The sequence below is a fragment of the Vanacampus margaritifer genome, chromosome 18 (assembly GCF_051991255.1).
Source record: "Vanacampus margaritifer isolate UIUO_Vmar chromosome 18, RoL_Vmar_1.0, whole genome shotgun sequence".
Classification (NCBI taxonomy): Eukaryota; Metazoa; Chordata; class Actinopteri; order Syngnathiformes; family Syngnathidae; genus Vanacampus; species Vanacampus margaritifer.
In genome coordinates, this window is record NC_135449.1 from 12,860,959 (window position 1) to 12,879,144 (window position 18,186).

General features: G+C 39.8%; 1 protein-coding gene across 4 annotated transcripts in view; it reads right to left on the reverse strand.

The window, feature by feature from the left end:
* The window catches only part of itgb4 (integrin, beta 4), a 34,977-nt gene that overhangs the window by 9,732 nt on the left and 7,059 nt on the right, over nt 1-18,186 (reverse strand). For all 4 annotated transcript variants that reach the window (XM_077550195.1, XM_077550196.1, XM_077550197.1 and 1 more), the window contains exons 2-33: nt 15,103-15,191; nt 14,663-14,745; nt 12,565-12,666; nt 12,267-12,471; nt 12,080-12,176; nt 11,825-11,996; nt 10,299-10,562; nt 10,135-10,224; nt 9,917-10,039; nt 9,628-9,795; nt 9,073-9,149; nt 8,767-8,975; nt 8,581-8,684; nt 8,392-8,487; nt 7,354-7,486; nt 7,112-7,237; nt 6,872-6,990; nt 6,100-6,133; nt 5,823-6,017; nt 5,643-5,746; nt 5,502-5,560; nt 4,818-4,841; nt 4,585-4,733; nt 4,280-4,459; nt 4,052-4,200; nt 3,773-3,980; nt 3,368-3,685; nt 2,224-2,396; nt 1,946-2,126; nt 1,720-1,857; nt 822-1,004; nt 603-731 (exon numbers count right to left, since the gene is read on the reverse strand). In XM_077550195.1, the coding sequence (XP_077406321.1) occupies nt 603-731; nt 822-1,004; nt 1,720-1,857; nt 1,946-2,126; nt 2,224-2,396; nt 3,368-3,685; nt 3,773-3,980; nt 4,052-4,200; nt 4,280-4,459; nt 4,585-4,733; nt 4,818-4,841; nt 5,502-5,560; nt 5,643-5,746; nt 5,823-6,017; nt 6,100-6,133; nt 6,872-6,990; nt 7,112-7,237; nt 7,354-7,486; nt 8,392-8,487; nt 8,581-8,684; nt 8,767-8,975; nt 9,073-9,149; nt 9,628-9,795; nt 9,917-10,039; nt 10,135-10,224; nt 10,299-10,562; nt 11,825-11,996; nt 12,080-12,176; nt 12,267-12,471; nt 12,565-12,666; nt 14,663-14,745; nt 15,103-15,178 (4,468 nt within the window). In that variant the 5' untranslated portion in view covers nt 15,179-15,191. The remainder of the gene's footprint in view (nt 1-602; nt 732-821; nt 1,005-1,719; nt 1,858-1,945; nt 2,127-2,223; nt 2,397-3,367; nt 3,686-3,772; nt 3,981-4,051; nt 4,201-4,279; nt 4,460-4,584; nt 4,734-4,817; nt 4,842-5,501; nt 5,561-5,642; nt 5,747-5,822; nt 6,018-6,099; nt 6,134-6,871; nt 6,991-7,111; nt 7,238-7,353; nt 7,487-8,391; nt 8,488-8,580; nt 8,685-8,766; nt 8,976-9,072; nt 9,150-9,627; nt 9,796-9,916; nt 10,040-10,134; nt 10,225-10,298; nt 10,563-11,824; nt 11,997-12,079; nt 12,177-12,266; nt 12,472-12,564; nt 12,667-14,662; nt 14,746-15,102; nt 15,192-18,186) is intronic.

An 18,186-nucleotide genomic window follows, 5' to 3' on the forward strand; every position in this document is an offset into this window, starting at 1 on the left:
CTTTTTGTTAAAGTTAAGAAATTATGTTGAATTTTTGGAAAGGTTTATCTACAATAGAATTATTATTATTTTTTTTTACCATTTTAAACAAATCTGTTCATTCTCTATATATTTAAAATTAAAAGAAAAACCTTCTAAGTGTTGAAAATTTGAAAAGTAGTTTTAACAAACATGCTTAATGGCATTTCAATAAAGTTTTTTTTTTTGGTTATTTTGACAGTAATATTTTCTCGTTTATTGCAAATGCTTTATCGCTACCGGCCCTAAAAAACATATTGGTCTATAACTAATTGAGAACCACGGAAAGTTGACTTGTTGGGCAAAAAGCATACGGAAGCTGACTGGGCTTTACCATATAGACGTAATTCATTCCTATTGCAGATAAGAAGATACATTGGAAAATTTGTCGAAAAAATGGATGGATGGGAAGAGCAGAGTTGTCCAGTTTAGCTTGGGGCTGGGGTGTGATACCACAATACATATGTATTATGTCCTCATTTGGTTGGCTCTACAATCTACAATCTCTCTTTTTTTGCTTACTTCCTATATCATTATCAGTGTCTTTGAATGGGCTGTTTGCAGTTTGGGCTCTGGCTACCCACCATCACCAGAAACGCTGGGCGTCTTGGACCCTGCGGGAGACTTCAGCACCTCGTTGCTGTACATCAGATAGCTGTCATACTCGTCTCCTGCTTCGGCATCCACAATGGGGACATCTGGAATGATGGGAACTAGAAAACAGGACAGATATGCTGATATAGGTTCTATGTTCAGAAAAGCAAAAAAAGGCTCGGGAGCAGACGGGTCGAATGTTGACTAACTGGACAGAGGTCTCGCAGGCTGTGATGCCAAGTTGATGGTTGCGTCTCTGTAGGGGCCCCAACCGACTCCGTTCTTGGCACGGACCTTGTACTGATAGGTCTGGGCACTCACAAGATTCTCAATCAAGAGCATTCGCTTTTTTGGGTTGTCGATCTTCACCTTCTTGGCTGCACCAACTTGCTCTGTTGTTGATGAGAAGATGACAAAGATGCAATATGATGACAAAAACAAAATACAAAAATACACACATCTTAATGATGGGCAAATGATGCTTCATGAAGCGCTGTTGATATTTTTTGGACTCCACGAGATGGCACTCTTGATTTAAAGATTCAGCGGAAATCGAAGCAATTTCCATTGCACCAGTGTTTATCTTTAAACTAATAACACCATTGAGGAGTAAAAAAATATCTCAGGTGCTTCATGAAGCTTCATGAAGCTTTATTTCCCTCAATCACTAGCTCATCTGATTCAGAAAATTGAACACTAAAAACAGTTGGATCAAAAGTAACCCAAATATGGATAAAAAATGGACTGATCTAAGTTATGGATCAATTTGACCCAACTTTCTGGGTTGTTTCATACAAAATCAACAAATTTTTTGATCCAAATAAAGCATCTGACCAATATTTATGAGCTGTTTTACACTAAAAGACCCATTTCTTGACTCAAAGTAGAGGATCGGTCAATTTTTGACCCATAGTTGGGTTATTTTTGACCCCACTGTTTCTAGAGTGAAGGATGGATTCAGTTGGGTGAGGGTTCCGTGTGGGAAAATATATCCATTGTTGTCCAAATGATTTTAGTCCATTGAAGTATTGGGATCCAAGGGAGCTGCGGCCCATCAATGTCATGTACTAAAAGTATGTGCTTCGAAAAATCCAGTGGTTCTCTTACTCAGATCATCGTCGATGGGTGTGTAGATGACCTCATAAGCCGTGATGTTGCCGTTAGTCTCTGCAGGCTCGGCCCAACTGAGCTGAGTGACTGTCGGGCTGATGACATTAAAGGCAAGTCGGCCCGGTTCACCCGGCACTGTAGGAAAACAGATATAATATTTGCACTCAGCTGCTCCCGATAACTGTTGATATCCAATAAGCTTGTAGAGCGCAGAAATGATTACCATCCTCCAGAGTCTGACACGGAACCATGTCTGTATCATTGCCATCTCCCAACGCATTGTAGGCAGACACTCGCATCTCATAGTCACAATAGGGATACAGGTTGGTCAGCTCAGCGTGAGAAGTCTTAACATCTAAGACCTGAGCATCTTTCTCTGGGTTGCCGTAGATCCAATATTTCACCTTAAAAACACACACGCAAACAAAAGGTACATTTAAGAAACATTGGGTGCTAGGTAGATGAAATGATTAGAATCAAACTTCTGTTCATTTAATGCACCTTGTACCCCAAGGGGTTACCGGCTGGCGGGTCCCAGTTGAGGCGGATGCTTCTGGGTCCAGTTGCTTTGGCCTTAGGGTTTCCAGGAGCAAGAAGGCGACCACCAGGCGTGACATTTTTGGGAGATACAAAACCTTTCTGCTGCATCATGGACATCTCAGGAGATCTTGGACCTACAGGAGGTGAAGGAAAATGAATCAATTTAAAGACTTTACAGCAAATATCTGTAACTACTACTAGACCAAGGGTCAGCAACCTTTACTAGTATAAAGAGTCATTTTAGGCCCTATAAATAACAGTAAATGTGTCTGAAGCTGCAAAACATTTGACGATTGTAATAAAGGAAATAATGTGTGAGTGTTAGCCTAATCTACTGAGGGCTTAAAACTAATTAGAGCTGCACCAAAAAACAAAAATAGGAGAGCAGCATCCAATATGTAAACATTCATTTTCTTCTACCTTTCCTCTTCCGTTTTCTGGATTTTTGTTTTTGTAATTTTTCAGACTTCGTTTTTCATACATTTTTGATTTTTCTCGCCTTTGTTTTCTGATATTTTTGGCAATTTTATGGACATATTATGGTCATTTTTTGCCTCTCTCTCCTTTTTTGAACATTTAATGGCTCTTTTTTTATTTCTCTACCTTTTTTGTTGTCAATTTCCTGACATTTTTGGCAATTGTGTGGACATATGGTAATTTTGGGGATTTCTTCTTTCGTTTTTGGATACTTTATAGCTACTTTTGAAATGTCTTTTCTGTCTGTCTTTTTTATTTTTTAAAGCAACTTTTTGGGCAATTCCAAAGACATTTTAATGGTACTTTTTTTTATTTTTGGGGCATTTTATAGGTAATACTTAAAACGTTTTTAAAATCTATCTTTAGTCTCTCTTTTTATGACAACTTAAAATGTGGACTCTGACATTTTTTGAGCATTTAATTATTCATTTTGTGTCTAAATCATTAATTAATTTAAATATTTTTTTATCTAAAAAATACAAATAAATATGTAAAAAATGAATAAATAAAGAATTTCTACAATTTTTTTTTTTTAGAGATCCACCAGGAGCTACAGGAGAGGGACTAAAGAGCCACATCTGGCTCCAGAGCCGCAGGTTGCAGACCCCTGTGGTAGACCACAACCAACCTCCTTCCACAACATTGACAATCGTGGTTTTCCTCTCTCCAACTGTGGCATTGCTGCTGGGATCCAAAAGCTCCAACTGGAAGCTGTCAGGCTGACTCAGAGCAGAGTGGGTTCTTGGGTCGATCACTATATTCTTCTCGGTCTCTCCAGGGTTAAACTTCAGAAGGCCGGAGAGGTCAAACCGTTGGCCCTTCTTTGTGCGCCATTTCACCGTAGCGGGGCCGTCCTGGTTGCGAGTGCGCACCACAGGGATGGTGTAATTTGGGTCGGATGTAGTGAAGTTCTGGGTGCCTCTCTTGAACATCATCACACTGGGATCTGATTAATAATCAAACGAGCATCAAAACTTGAATACAGGCATCACTAACTTTGGGTAAAAGACTCTGGACACTTTAGCTTTCTTACCTGGAATGTCAGCAATTGTGACGGTAGTTCTCGGGTAGCGGCCAAGCTTGGCACCCTGTCGCGGGTTACTGAGGTCCATGACGAACTGTTTGACCTGTTTGTCATCCAAGAGGGCATCTTTCTCACCCAGCTCCAGCAGACGAACCGGAACAGTCTTGTGGGTCTCACCAGGACCGTAAGTGAGATCACCATCCACAGTCACGTAATCCTGAAATAGATGCACGAGTTTCATGATTGTCTAATCAGTGGAGTATTGAACCAGCTAAAATGGATAATTACCTTTTTATCCTTTGCTGTGAGATCTCGTGTACGGTAGGAGACTTGTGTGCGTCCGTCCTCAATTATCTCTCTGCTAATTGGAATATTGGCCACCCCGTCCTGTCTGCTGTAGGTGTAGGCTGGCTGCAGGAAGGAGAACACACTGGAGGCTTGTGAGAAGAAGAAAAAAATTCTGTTAGTGCAATCATCAGATTATATGTTATCATGACTTCCATTGTTTCTCCTGACCATGTTCTTTGATGATGGTGATGTTCACCAAGCGTTTCCCAATTTTGGCGATTCCAAGCGGCACATCTGTGGCCTCAACCAGCAGCTGCTTCTTGTCATCATCTTCTTCCTTAGCAAAAAGCGGCACATGAACATCCACCGACTCCACACCTTCTTGGAACTCTACAGCTCCTGCAGCCTCTGTGGAGATAAAAGTCAATTAAAGTAAAAATTATTGACAATGTCATGTAAAGTACCAATATGTGCCATTTTTCCCCATCGCTCCCCTAAAGTTGTGAACTACGATATATACATTTCCATCATACCTCTGTCCGTTGCGACAGTGTAATAGCCGGGCAACACTTTGAGATCGTTGAAGCGTCCCGATTGGACATTTCTCTCAGTCAGCCTGACAATATCAGGGTAGCTACTGCGAGGGGCAGAAAGGATGGTGTCCATGATGGTGTAGTCCTGCCTGGAGAGCACATGGGGAGCAGGAATTAGACATTTGTGTGCTTTGGGACCACATAAATATTTACTGTATAAATATGGATGGTACCTTTTTCCAGCATTTCTCTGTGTTCTGGAACAAAAAAAGAGGACAATAACATGAATGTGCATATTAGGGGTGTCAGGCGATAATTAAAAAAAATTTGTAATTAATCGCATGACTGCAATAGTTAACTCACAATTTAATCGCAAATTTTACATCTGTTCTAAATGTACAATAAAAATGCCTACAACAAAATGTTTTTTCCCCTAAGGTTTCATACCCTTAACTCAAGTGGAAAAAATGCTAAGCTAATATAAATATGGCTGCATCTTTTAGTCATTAATTACAGTAATTTCATAATAATTAATAACATTTAGTTAAAAGTAAAAAAATGTACTGTACTGTAAAAAAATGAGTGTGACATTGATTTGTGTTGAGGTCATTTTTCTGCCACTAGATGGCATAATTGCATTTGCAAGACGTTGGTGACAGCTCAGTGCATTTTTCTGTTCATATTAAGAGCTATCTAATCTTTAACATGAAGTAACTTGTGCAATTCTGCACATTTTTAAAATTGTAAAATACAACTTGACCCCAGTCTCCACAAATATATGCATTATTTTTTAAGTTTATTACTGCTAAATTTGGTTGTGGACGTGTCTGCTATGTTGCGACTGGAAAGTGTATATGTATGTATGTATGTATGTATGTATGTATATATATTGTATAATCTTAGAAGTCACATCCTACCTAAATGAGGTCTTCTGCATTTTCTGGCCCCCAGGAATTTGTTTGTAGACCTCGTTAAGCTGGGGGAAAAAAAGCAAATATAGACCACAGTGAGACATATGTATCCACATGGATACCAATCCACTAAAGATGCCGACTCACATTATCCGCGACTTCTTTCCGAAGCTGTTCTGCATCCCTGGAGTCAGGACGAGACAAGTTCTCAGAAAACCGCCTATTTAGACGCAGGGAGATTGGATACTGAACTATAAGGGAAGAATAAGAGAATTAGAAATCTTTAAGATGAAGTACAACAATTGTAAACATACAGTATACACTTACTGGTTTCTTTAGGGTTGGGCTTGACTAGAACCTGGGGGTGGTTGGGACTTCGGTGCACATTATCTGTAACCTTCCAGCGTACGACATCGGTTCCTTTGAGAGGGCCTGTCCTCACCATTGGTGTATCCAGGTGGTCCGAGGTGAGCAGAGACTGGCGGAGAAGATACTCATCCTCCTTGAATCCAACCATGCGACCTAAAGAGAACATCAATTGCCACCTCAATATGCATCTAAGTTGGACTCGGAGATGAGAGGATTTATAAAGTTGACATCCTACCTTTTCTACAGCAAGGCAGCAGGGCAAGGCAGCTCTTCGGAGAGAGGATGAAAAGTCATTAGTTTCACTAGAACTGTAAAATGACAATATTGTATGTATTATCTGCTGCTCTGTGTGTTAAAGCAGCACTCGTTTGAAGGTTTATAACCACTGTACAATCAATGCTAATTTACATAAAGTGTAGCCGTCAAGGAGGTGTTTTGCATTACAGTTTATTTTAGCAATAGGCTAACAGGCTTTAGCTAGCAGACACAATTAAACCAAGGGTGTCAAACCTATATTAATATAGTGGCCACTTATACACTAATTTGATCCAAAGTGGGCCAGACCAGTAGGTCCGTGGTCTAATAATTTAAAAATAACAACAGGTTAAAAATATTTCCTGTTTTTTGCTTGTTTGTTTTTATCTTATTCCAACATAATCTGAAAATGAGTACAACATTTTTGCATCAGATCCTGAGTAACATTTGACTTTTGTACTGTTGTACATTTCAGAGTTACTTACTTTAGTAAAGGAGTTGACCTTAGTCAAAGTAAATAAATAAATAATAATAAAAGCAAAGTGCTAATTTTTAAGTTCCCCCCCCCCCCCTCACAAGTATCTAAACTTAAGTACAGTTCGTGAGTACTTTTGCCATCTCCTTGTAAAAGTGAAGCACCAAGATTTTGATAAACTTTGAGAGTCTTATTCAACCCTTGATTAATGATTCATTAATTTAGGTGTGGCTGAAAACTTTTGTCCATACTGTTAATAACAGTATTATTTTCTTACCTGGCAGCAGGTTTTGCAGCAGGCACAGTATTTCCAGCAGCAGAGCAACAAAAGTGCCAGCAGTAACAAGAGGAACAAGAGGAGAGGGAGCAGCCAAAGGAGGCTGGCAGCCGGACAATCTGGAGAAATGTCCAAAAAGTAGACAAACAATCAGCGATACGATAATTATACAAAGCGCTTATACACTTACTATCATGACTGCTTTAGTTTTTTTTGTAGTGAAATAAACTTTGAGATTACCTTTCTTCTTCAGCATCTGGACCTCCAAGTCTTTAGATGCTGGAGCTCTGGGGTTTTCCACCGTGTAGTGGTATGTGCAGTCGTCATCCTCGTCACGGAAACTGCACTTTTCAAGCACCTTGTCCGCTGTAACCACACGCATTTGACATCTAACTAACTACAGGCGTGGTGACAAACTCTAATAGCGATCATGACCTTAACAAAGGGTGACTGCGTGTTTGCAAAACAATCATTTCCAGCACCTTCTTTGAGTTCGTCCACCATGATGACTCTGAAAGGACACTTGTCACATTCCTCCTTGTCCTTCTTCTCTCCCGTCTTCCAAGCCTGACACTGAGCACAACTTCGTGTGGCCTCACACACACCTAGCTGAGCCTGAGCAGACCAGGACCAGAGTTTAAAAATGGCAAAAATGTACATTATGACAAAATGAATGTCTAAAAGCAGTTTTAAATTTGACATTTTATTTATCCTAAGGAAAAACGATATGATCTCAAAAATATCTAACCAAAAAGATAAAACAACCCAGAAAATTGTGTTAGATCATCTACTTGGGTCAATTTGACCCAACTTTGGGTCAGAAATTGAGTGATTTTCGATAAAACAACCCAGAAAGTTGGATCAGACCTAGGTCAATTTGACCCAACTTTGTGGGTTGATTAGTACCAACAACAACAACAACAACAACAACAACAACAAAAAACCTTCATTTTGTATAAAACAACCCAGAAGGTTGGGTTAGAACCTCTATTTAGGTTAATTTGACCCAACTAGGGGTCAAAAATTGGGCCAGTTTCTATAAAACAACCCAGAAAATTGGGTCAGATCGTCTACTTGGGTCAGTTTGACCCATCTTTGGGTAAAAATGTTGGTGGTTTTCTATAAAACAACCCATAAAGTTGTGTCAAATCCTCTTCTTGGGTAAATTTGGGCCAGTTTGGAAAAACAACCCAGAAATTTGGGTCAGATCCTCTACTTGGGTCAATTTAAACCAACTCTCTAGGTTGTTTTGCACCGCACCGCCACCCCCCAAAAATGATCATTTTGTATATAACAACCCATAAAGTTGGGTCAGATCCACTACTTGGGTTAACTTGACCCAACTTTGGGTCAAAAATTGGGTCATTCTGTATAGAACAATCCAGAACATTGGGTCAAATTGACCAATAAAGTGGATTGGTCCATTTTTTCATCCGAAATAGGCTTACCTTTGACTCAACTGTTTTAGAGTACTGTATATGACCCACAAAGATAAAAACGGACACATGATGTCTCGGTACCTGGAAATTTGGCTCACAGGTTGACGTCATCTCAAGACCAGATGTTTGACACTGACAAAGACCGCAAAGACATTTACCACGTCCATTGCACACACCCTGAAAAAGTTAAAACAACAGTAAGCCGTCCATTTAAGACACATAGAATGATGAATGAAATGAAAATACATGCAGGCAATAGTTCTAACTGACCCCCTTGCTGTCCAAACAGGTTTGGTTGCTCTTGGGACATTCACAGGCATTTCCTTCCCAGCCATCAGAACACACACAGCGGCCCATAATACAGGAGCCACGGTCTGATTGGATTAAAGAGGAAAATAATGGTTATGCAAACAAAAACTAGATTTTTTGGGGGTTAAAGATGACTGAACGATGTACCATTGCAGAGGAAGCCTCCAAATCGCTGACACTGGGTTCGATCATACTGGCAGTAAGGTCCTTCAAACTGGTCAGGGTTGTAGCACACACAGGTTCCACACTCCAAGCAATCCCCGCGACCCGAACAAGGTTCTGTGGATCCTGGCCCGATACACAGGCGGGTGTCGAGGGCTGAAGCACTAGCTGAGCAGTTACAGAATGTACTCAACCTGAACCGAACATCAAAACAGAACAAAGAGACATTGAGTTTGAAATTGTTGTTACTCGGGTAAAAACAAGAAAATATATGGTGTCTGCCTCCCTCACCATCCATCATGGCATTGACACTTCCCACACACAAGGTCTCCGTGGCCAGTACATCTGGGCGCGTTAGGGATGGCAGTCTGGAGGACAAAGGCGCAATAAGAACTAGGATAAAGGGGCAAGTCCCATCATCAGAATCATTTGAGAACTCTTGAAAGGGAAAGTCAACCCCTCAAAGAAATTCTTGACAATAATATGTTCTAAGCAGCCCCACTAGTCTAAATACAGTATTCTGCTTAATATTGTGTTAGTGGAGCTTAGCAGCAATATCAGAAGGCAGCCATTTTGCCACTTGCTGTCGGGTAAAAATGACATCAGTTGCTCAGGTCTCAGGTAACGACCAATCACAGCTCAGCTTCAGAAAACAGGTGCTGTGATGTCATCTTCAATCGACAGCAAGTGGCAAAATGGCCGCCCCTGAGATGGATAAAAACAGATGGATTTTGCTTCGTAACTCATATTCCACAAATATAATATTTAGCAGAACGTCATAGACTAGTGAGGTCACATATAACATTTTTAAGGTTAACTTCCCCTTGACGGTTAAAATGCGTTTACCTTCTCACAGTCACAAGATGGACATAGCACTCTCGCATTAACATTCACGGCAGAGTTAAAGGTCGTAGGTTTAACTCTTATCATGCCCTCTTTTTCATCCGTATCCATTTTGCAGACCGGAGACTCGTCGATCATCCTCTGGGCTTTGAGTCGCATCTTGAATTTGCCCTGAAAAACACAAGAAGTGGTAAAGAAATTGTGTGTGCTAATATGCGCACGCACACACACACACACACACACACACACACATTTCTATATACAAAATCCAGTTGTTTGTTAATCCACTTACAATTGCTCCTGGCCTGAAGTCAAAGTCACCGTATTCTGCAATCTTCCCACTGGTGGATAGAAACTGAGCCTCAAAGGCTTTGGGTCTGTCCTCCGCACGAATGCTCATCTTGGAACGGATACTCTGTAAGGATATGCACCCGTACGAGTGACTTGTTTTGTTTGTGGTTGCCTGAGCGATAGAAGATATACTTTGACATGTCAGAAGAACGTTTTTACCTCAAAAGCTATCTCCATGACTTGAAGGATGTTGGAGGAGTCCTCTTGCAGCAAGCCCACCTCAGCAATAGGGAAATATGTTTGGAGTTTCTGAACAAACGAGTACACTTTCTTGAGTAACAGTGTACAACATGAGAAATATGTCGAGTTAAATGACCACCAACCTTGTAGTACGAGTAGGAGTGGTTGGTGACGGCAAACACGGGAATAATATTGTTTTTTCCGAGCAGACGGACCAGCGTGGGTACGGAGGGGTAATCTTGCTCTGTATCCTCTGTGTATTTGCCTTCGCCGTCCAGGTGGCAGAGCTCGTCGTTGCGCGGCAGGATGCCCGACAGCACGTTGGCACCGTCAGCCTCGTAGTGGAAAGCAGACTCGGTGGAGAAAACCAGAAGATGGGTGCTGTGTTCACGCCAGCCGATCTTATCCTGGGATATAGCGTTGTAATATTACACATTAGATTTCAGGTGGTTCTTTTGGATTCAGAAGATTTTGTACATCCAGAAGGGGAGTTTGCCATTAGGTAAGATAGGCAATTGCTTGGGGCCCCTTAGCCAACAGGGGCCCCCAGAGGGCCAAAAGATTTGACACAAACCGCATATCCTTCACATTAGCAGTGCAGCAATGACAAGTGTCAAATTTCATGGGTCAGGTGTTTTTTCTTTTCTTTCGTAAGGCTGACTATTTTTATTTTTTGTAAATGATCATGAATAGTAGTAAAGCTTTGATTAAAAAAAAAAAATGACCATGCGTTTTTCTTTCTTTTCAAAACAACCATGTATACAGTAAGGCAGAGGTGGGCATCGAGGGCCGGAGTCCTGCAGGTTTTCCATGTTGCCCTTCTCCCACACAGCTGATATATGATCAGCTCATTAGCAAGCTCTGCATAAGCCTGAGAACGATCCTGTTGATTGGAATCATCTTGTGTCGGGAGTGATAAACCTCCAAAACCTGCAGGCCCTCGAGGACCGAGATTGCCCACCTCTGCAGTAAGGTGTATTATTATATTTTTTTTTAAACTACCAAGTAAGCCGTCTTTTATTTAAATTTTTTTATATATAAAAATGACCATAGTATTATGGTAAAGTTTTTTTTTTTTAAATGACCATGTATCGTAAGGCGTTTTTTTTTTTAAATAAAAAAAACAAAACGACCATGTATATGTAAGGTGTTAAAAAAAAAAAAGACCATGGGCATAATGCGTTTTTTTTAACGACCATGTATATAGTAAGGCGTTTTTTGTTATTTTTAAACGACGGTAAGGCATCTTTTATTTTTTAAACGACCAGGATTTTGTTGTTGTTGTAAATGACCATGCATAGTAAGGTGTTAGTTTGTTTTTTAAATGATGTAAGTAATGTATGATGTAAATGATGTACGTTAAAACGGCCATTTATAGTAAAGCTTTTATTTAAAAAAAAAATTTAAACGACCATGTGATTAGTAATTTTATTTTCCTGTTTTCTGACTCAGAAGGATTCTTGCTAAAGTTAAACAAACTAAAACAAAACAAGTCACTTGAATGAAGCCCAATTAATGGTGACTGTTTACTGAAGATGCAGATGTGCAATTTTAAAATGATATACTGTGTATATTACAAATGGCCGCCGGGGCACCCAATCCCTTCTTGCTTGGGGCCCCCTGGGGAATGTTGCTACGCCACTGTGCATATCCGGATGTGTTTTCTTACCCCGCAGACTGCAGCCTGCAGGATGGCGTCAAAACCTCCCTCGGGAGCGTCCAGGTTGCCGGAGATTCTTTCCTTTTGAAGCTCACTGGTAAAGAAGTTCAAGTCGTTGGTCAGCTTGATGACGTTTTCAAAAGAGAATGGAGGGTCACTGTTGGGCCATGGTTGGGCAAGTCTGAAGAAAAAAAAAATGACTATGAGAAACGGTATGCTATTCAATTACGATATTGAAGGTGTTAACAGCACAGTATTTCTTACTTAGCAGGCCTCATGTCGGTTTGGGGCTCAATAACTTTATCCACAAACTTTCCAAAACCAATGGTGTAATCATCTGATAGCTTTTTCACCAGTGAAGCTATAAGAGAAAAACACTATGTCACAGAATGACAGAAAGGGCAACCACAGTAGCGAAGCGAGCCGAGCCGAGCCGAGCCGAGCCGCTCACCCAGCTCCTGACCCATCCTCTTCAAGTTGTCCAAATCGTCTTCCATGGAGTTGGAGAAGTCCATAAGAATGTACAGATCCAGAGGGCCTTTGGTCGGAGCAAAGACTTCTACGTCCACCATCTTCTCTTCCCCTGGCAGAAAAGACATACTCATCTGCTGCGGGGACACCTGCGACTGCGCCCTTTGGATGTCGATCAGTTGCTTCTGCGCAGGGATAAAGAGCGAGTGGGAGGGAAATGTAGAGGATTCGCCATTTCTGTGTGCCATAAATGATGACATAATTGGAAGCCATTTTACCCTTTCAATCTTCATGCTGCTTTGAGCTGTGATCACGGCGGCAGCGGTGCAGCCGTGCGCCAGAACGTTTTCATACAGGTCACAGCGAGGTCCATTAAATTCCTAAAAAGGAAAGACAACTCATTTAACACCAGGGTTATTATAGTTTTGGAATTTTTCATTTTAGTAAGTTTTGATTTCGTTTTGAGTTTGGGTTTTTAAATGTAGTTAGTTTTAATTAGTTTTCAAGGTGGTTCTGTTAGTTTTTATTAGTTTTAATTATTTCATAAATGCTTATTTTTAGTTTTTTTTGTGTATTATTTGTGCACAATATTTAAAAAACACCATGGGAGCAACGTCATCTGAAGGTGCTTTTTTATTGGCTTTCAAACTTATTCCGGTTAATATCAAAATAAATCTACTTAAAACCACATTTAAAATCCTCCGCAAAGGCTCATGCATTAAATTAATAACCAAAGACTAAAACGAAGGACATTTTTGCTATAATTATAGTTAGTTTTGTAAACATAAAATGTAGTTTCAGTTAGTTTTCGTTGTTTAAAAAACATTTTCGTTTTTATTTGATTTTGTTAACGAAATTGTTTTTGGAATTTTTGTTTTAGTTTTTTCGCCTTGTTTTACACTCCAGTTAGGTTGGTTTCTCAGGAACAGCAATATTGTTCCCGGGTCAGTTTGACACAGGCTATATTAAATGATAATAACTCATCTCAATAAACATTATTAACCGCTTTCATTGCTAATATTTCAAATGAACCATTTTTAACAAGTTTGGTGATGAAATACTATCGGGTCAATTTGGCCCAGTCTATGTTTAATGTTCCAAAAGCATTCGGATAAATATTAGTAATCATTTTATTGAAAATATGTCAAAGTCAGCCAGTTTAATTGAGAAGCTACGTAGAAAATACCCTACTAAATTGTAGTTTTTAAAATGGGTCAGTTTGACCCAGGTCGTGTTAAATATTCCAAAAGGATTCCAAAAAGCATCTACATTTTTAATTGAAATTGTCAAAGTGAACAATTTTAGCCTGTTGATGAGACATTTCATAGCAAAAAAGAAAAAAGAACTATTATGCTTTTCACTCTTAACATGGGTCAATTTGACTCATAATATTTTCAAAAACCAACACAATAAAGATTGTTATAGCTTAGCATTCACCCTTTTCATTGAACATATGTCAAAATTAGTCACTTCTTATAGTTTGTTGATGTGAACTTTCATAGCAAAAAACTATATGCTGGGTCAGTTTGACCCGGTATATTCTCACTGTTCTGAAAGCATCCAGATAAACATTGTTATAGCTCCTTATTAACTGTCTCTATTACAAATATGTCGAAATGAACTGTTTTTTTTTTAATTGTCTGTTACTGCCAAGATTGAGAGTTAAAAAAAGCCAACATTTCTTCTTTAACTTAAAAGTGGGTCATTTTGACCCACAACATAAAAGGAGGGTTAAATTGAAATTGTACGATATAAACCCTAACACAACTTATAACATCATGGGCTCCATGTTTTTAGAGCATCTGCGCCGTGGCACAAATGTTGGCGGATCCAGATTTTCATAACAGCGCAATGCTGGCTGTGTATGCTTGCCAATTTAGCAGACCGTTCTCCACCAAGCTGGGCGGGCCGGCGCAGCAAAGGGAGTAACTTGGACATACACCCGGCTGAGTGACGTTTTGGTGACAGTCGATTTAAACCTTACACCTGTTCAGACCACGTCTAAGTGCTAGCGCAGGGTAGACAGCTGGTCTAATGTGATGTGAACAGGAGGCATCAAATAATAATTGAATGGCAACCGGTTAGGGTACTTTATCCAATGTTGAATAATTTTGGACCCGTCTCCCTTTTTTTCCACAGACATTCAACAGGATTCAGATCAGTGCTCTTCAGAAAAATCCAGGTTCTGTTTTTAGCCACTCCCTCAATCCAAGTGCCAATTGGACAGTGGCTAAATATGTTCAGCTACCATCTATGACTCAGAATAATAGTCGCCAACACGAGGGGAGAAAATGAGCATTTGTAGAAATGCCAAAGCACTAAAATCTTGGCTGAATGCGAGCGTTGTTCTTTTATGTTCCCATTTTAAGCTCTGACCTCATCAGGACAGTAGGCGCAGCCTTTTCCCGCCTGCAGGCATTCTGAGCAGGTTTTGGACCTGGTGGCAAAGCAATAGTTTGCTGTGGAGGACAGAGGGGAAAATTCAGGAGGGGAGATGAGAGAAAGAAAGAGAAAAGAACGTGAGAATAAAACATACCAAACGTTAAATAGTTACACATGGCACACATAATCTATCTTCTACTGAAAGAATTTCTTATCAGTAATCTCACCAGACTGTGCTAGATATGATGTGATATTTAGCGTTGTTTAAATCACAACTTTTCTGATCTAGGGCTCAATGGGTCAATCAAGTGTGCTACTATATGATGGAATGGAATTCTAGTGTAACCTCTAAAGTGATACAGAATATCAGAGACTAGTCCAAATTGCTCAAATGTACAACCCGAACGAAAGACATAATATATGTGGTCATGTACCTTCAGTGTACGAGCAGCTCATGAGAATGAGCAAAAGCCCAAGACCCACTGAGAGATGTAACGTCCATCTCCCCATCGCCTTCCTGCACCTGAAACACAAACACACCCATAGTATAGTAGACTTTACAACAAGTACACAAACAACTGAGGCTTGGCTAGCTAGGCTAGCTAGTGTTAGAAGACTATCTTTGTCTTCCGCGTGTTCGTTGTTGTTCGGGTAGAGAGATTATTGATTTTCTGAATACAGACTGGAGATCGGTGAACAGGTCCTTCGAAGGATTTATTTTACAGAATATTGTGGACACAAGCAAGTTTACAGACAAATGGCTGCAGTCTTCTCGCAAGTGTGTTATTTCAGCGGACTCACAGCATTCTTATATTATCTTGAAAACCCCCCAGGAAACAGCCCCCAGCCCTGAGTTCAATACACATGACGACAGCCGGAAGCAGATAAGACTTTTTACACTTTTACAGCATATCATCCAATACACATTGAGTTCAACCCCAGACACTGGCCCATTGATGTGGAAACAGACGAGGTCCTTTAGGCATGATGACATGAGCAGAAATTGCACTTACAAAGACACTTACAAAGACACATCCACAGATAAAAGTTCTACTGAGGAAATAAGTATAAATTAAAACAGTTATGACTAAATCTAGGCGGAAGATTCTCAACAATTGGCAAGGCTAAACAATGTTAAACAGAGCAAGAAAACCGAGAAAGGTAGGCTATTGACCACCTGCACTTTCCCTTGGTCAAGGCCAAGCAAAAGTAAATAGAACCAGAAATGCAGAGTGGCATTTAAGAATAGTTTCACACTAATAGTAACAAGCCATGTGGAGAACTTGAAAACTGTTTTTCTTAGGGACATTTAGTTGATTAAATAGTCCGACGACTTCAATTGTCAATTTTCCCTCCAGGCTTTTTCTCTTCATACCTTCATGTAGACAGCTAAGTAATGACATGTTTCACGCAGTTTGGTGTGATATGTGCGACAGGAAGGGGCAAATACAGGGTGGGGTGTGGAAATACCCCAGCATGCCTTGTTGAGTCCTCACTTCGTAAACACGGATTAAATATATGATGGAAACATAGCTTGGAGAAGTGAACAAAGGAGACAGTGTGATCTGAAAACTGAAATATCTCCATGCTCATCTAATGTGTGTGGGCAGCAGGGTTGTAATAGTTTTTGATTTTTCATTGTAGTATTTAGTTTAAAAATTGCAATGGAAAAGCCGTGACGAGGTGGCACCCGTCTGTCAACGTTTCCGAGGTGCGAGCTGATAAACATAAATATCTGTTCTAGCGTTACACAAAAGAGGTTTCTAGAATTCTAGCTTTAATGAGCTATTAGTGTTTTAACAGATATAATTTTATTAGTTTTTTTTTTTGTTTTTTTTCAAAAAATGCTTCATTTTAGTTTTTTTTCTGAACATTACAATTAGTTTTAGGTCTTTAAAAGAATGTATATGAGTATTTGTTAAGTGCAAGATTTTAAAAGGACAGTCAGTGTGTATTATTTAGGGCCTCCTAGTGGTAAACTAATAGAATACAACTACGATGTCTCAGAGCGTCCACCTTTCACAAGGCTACCACCAATTACTACCAATTATTATTGGGCCTGAGCGAGTGAGCAAGCAACCCGACGAGCAGGAGCAGTGGGAGCGGCAAGCACGGTTGGCTCGCAAGAACTATGGAGTGGCTAACAAGAGCGGCTAGCAAGAACTAGCTGGAGTGGCTAACAAGAGCAGCTAGCAGGAGAAGCTAGCAAAAGCTAGTGAGAGCAAAACAGAGGGAGAAAAGCGGCAGGAGCCCGAATCAGGGGATTCAGCAACGACCACATGCAGGTTCTTCTCCTTCGGGTAGCAGAAAGATGGCGGCGAAACATGTCAGGTTTGGCGTAACCTATGTAATATAATTAGCAATTACTAGGCCCAAGATTATAAAAGAAAAAAGTATGTTGATGTGATAGAATTTTTTTAGGTATATTATTAAAAATAATATTGGGATTTTAATTATTAGTTCACCAGTCCGCGGCAATAAAAAAATAATTCACTGTCCCTTAAAAACTAAAAATCAAAAAAGATTGGAGAAGAGTATTGTATAATAAAGTAAGCCATAATTCTCAAGCGATAGTTCCACTCTATAGCCGAACATACATGTAAAATAGTTTTATAAACATAAAATGTAATTTAAGTTAGTTTTCAAATTTCATTGTTTTTAAAAGCATTTTATTTTATTTCATTAATAATTGTGTTTCCCCCCTAATTTTAGCTTAAGTTATTTCATTTGTTTTCATTTAGCAGACTCTCCACACCACAAATGACAAATGACAAGAAATGAACATTACAGAAAATAAAAGAAAGACTATTTGTTCAAGGATGATTTACAATTTCAAGAAAGAATTTCTCCTCAAGGTGAGAGAATGACCAGTACAAGTTAAAAAACACAGCCTGAAAAGACATGGGAAAGACACCTTTAACACATCCTTGTGAGTGTGAGATGACCACTGGGATGTGTGCGTGAGTGTGTATGTATCACATTAATCACTGACCACGCTAGGTCTGGGCAAACCAGCTTCTTTCCTACAAAACATAACCATCAATCACAGAAATATGTGCTGGAAAAGCCTCAAAGATGGCAGGTGTTTAGGTCGCTAGCGGTCAATTTGGACAAATTTAAGTTTAGAACTCATTAATGCAGCCATTTTGGTAAATGGTGTAAATAAGTACAGTAAGCGACTTTGTGACTTTGTTGTCCTCACAGTAAAAAACAAAACAAAAACTACCAGATGAGATACATGGGCGGGCTCTTACCCCACCATGACATGCCACAAGCGTTTGTGTCAAGTTTGGGTGGAGTCTGACATTGATGAGCTAAATTATCTGTAAAACGCCTGGAAACAAAAGATGAGCCTGAAGCTATTGCTGTGGTTCACCTGAAAAAAAAAAAACCCAAAGCAATCCGACACTGCATGCAGGACTGACAATATAAACATGCGTCATTCTTTGATCTTTCTTTCATCTGATCCAGTTTATTTTGCCTGTTTTGTACACAGAAAGTACACTGTTGTAGAATGG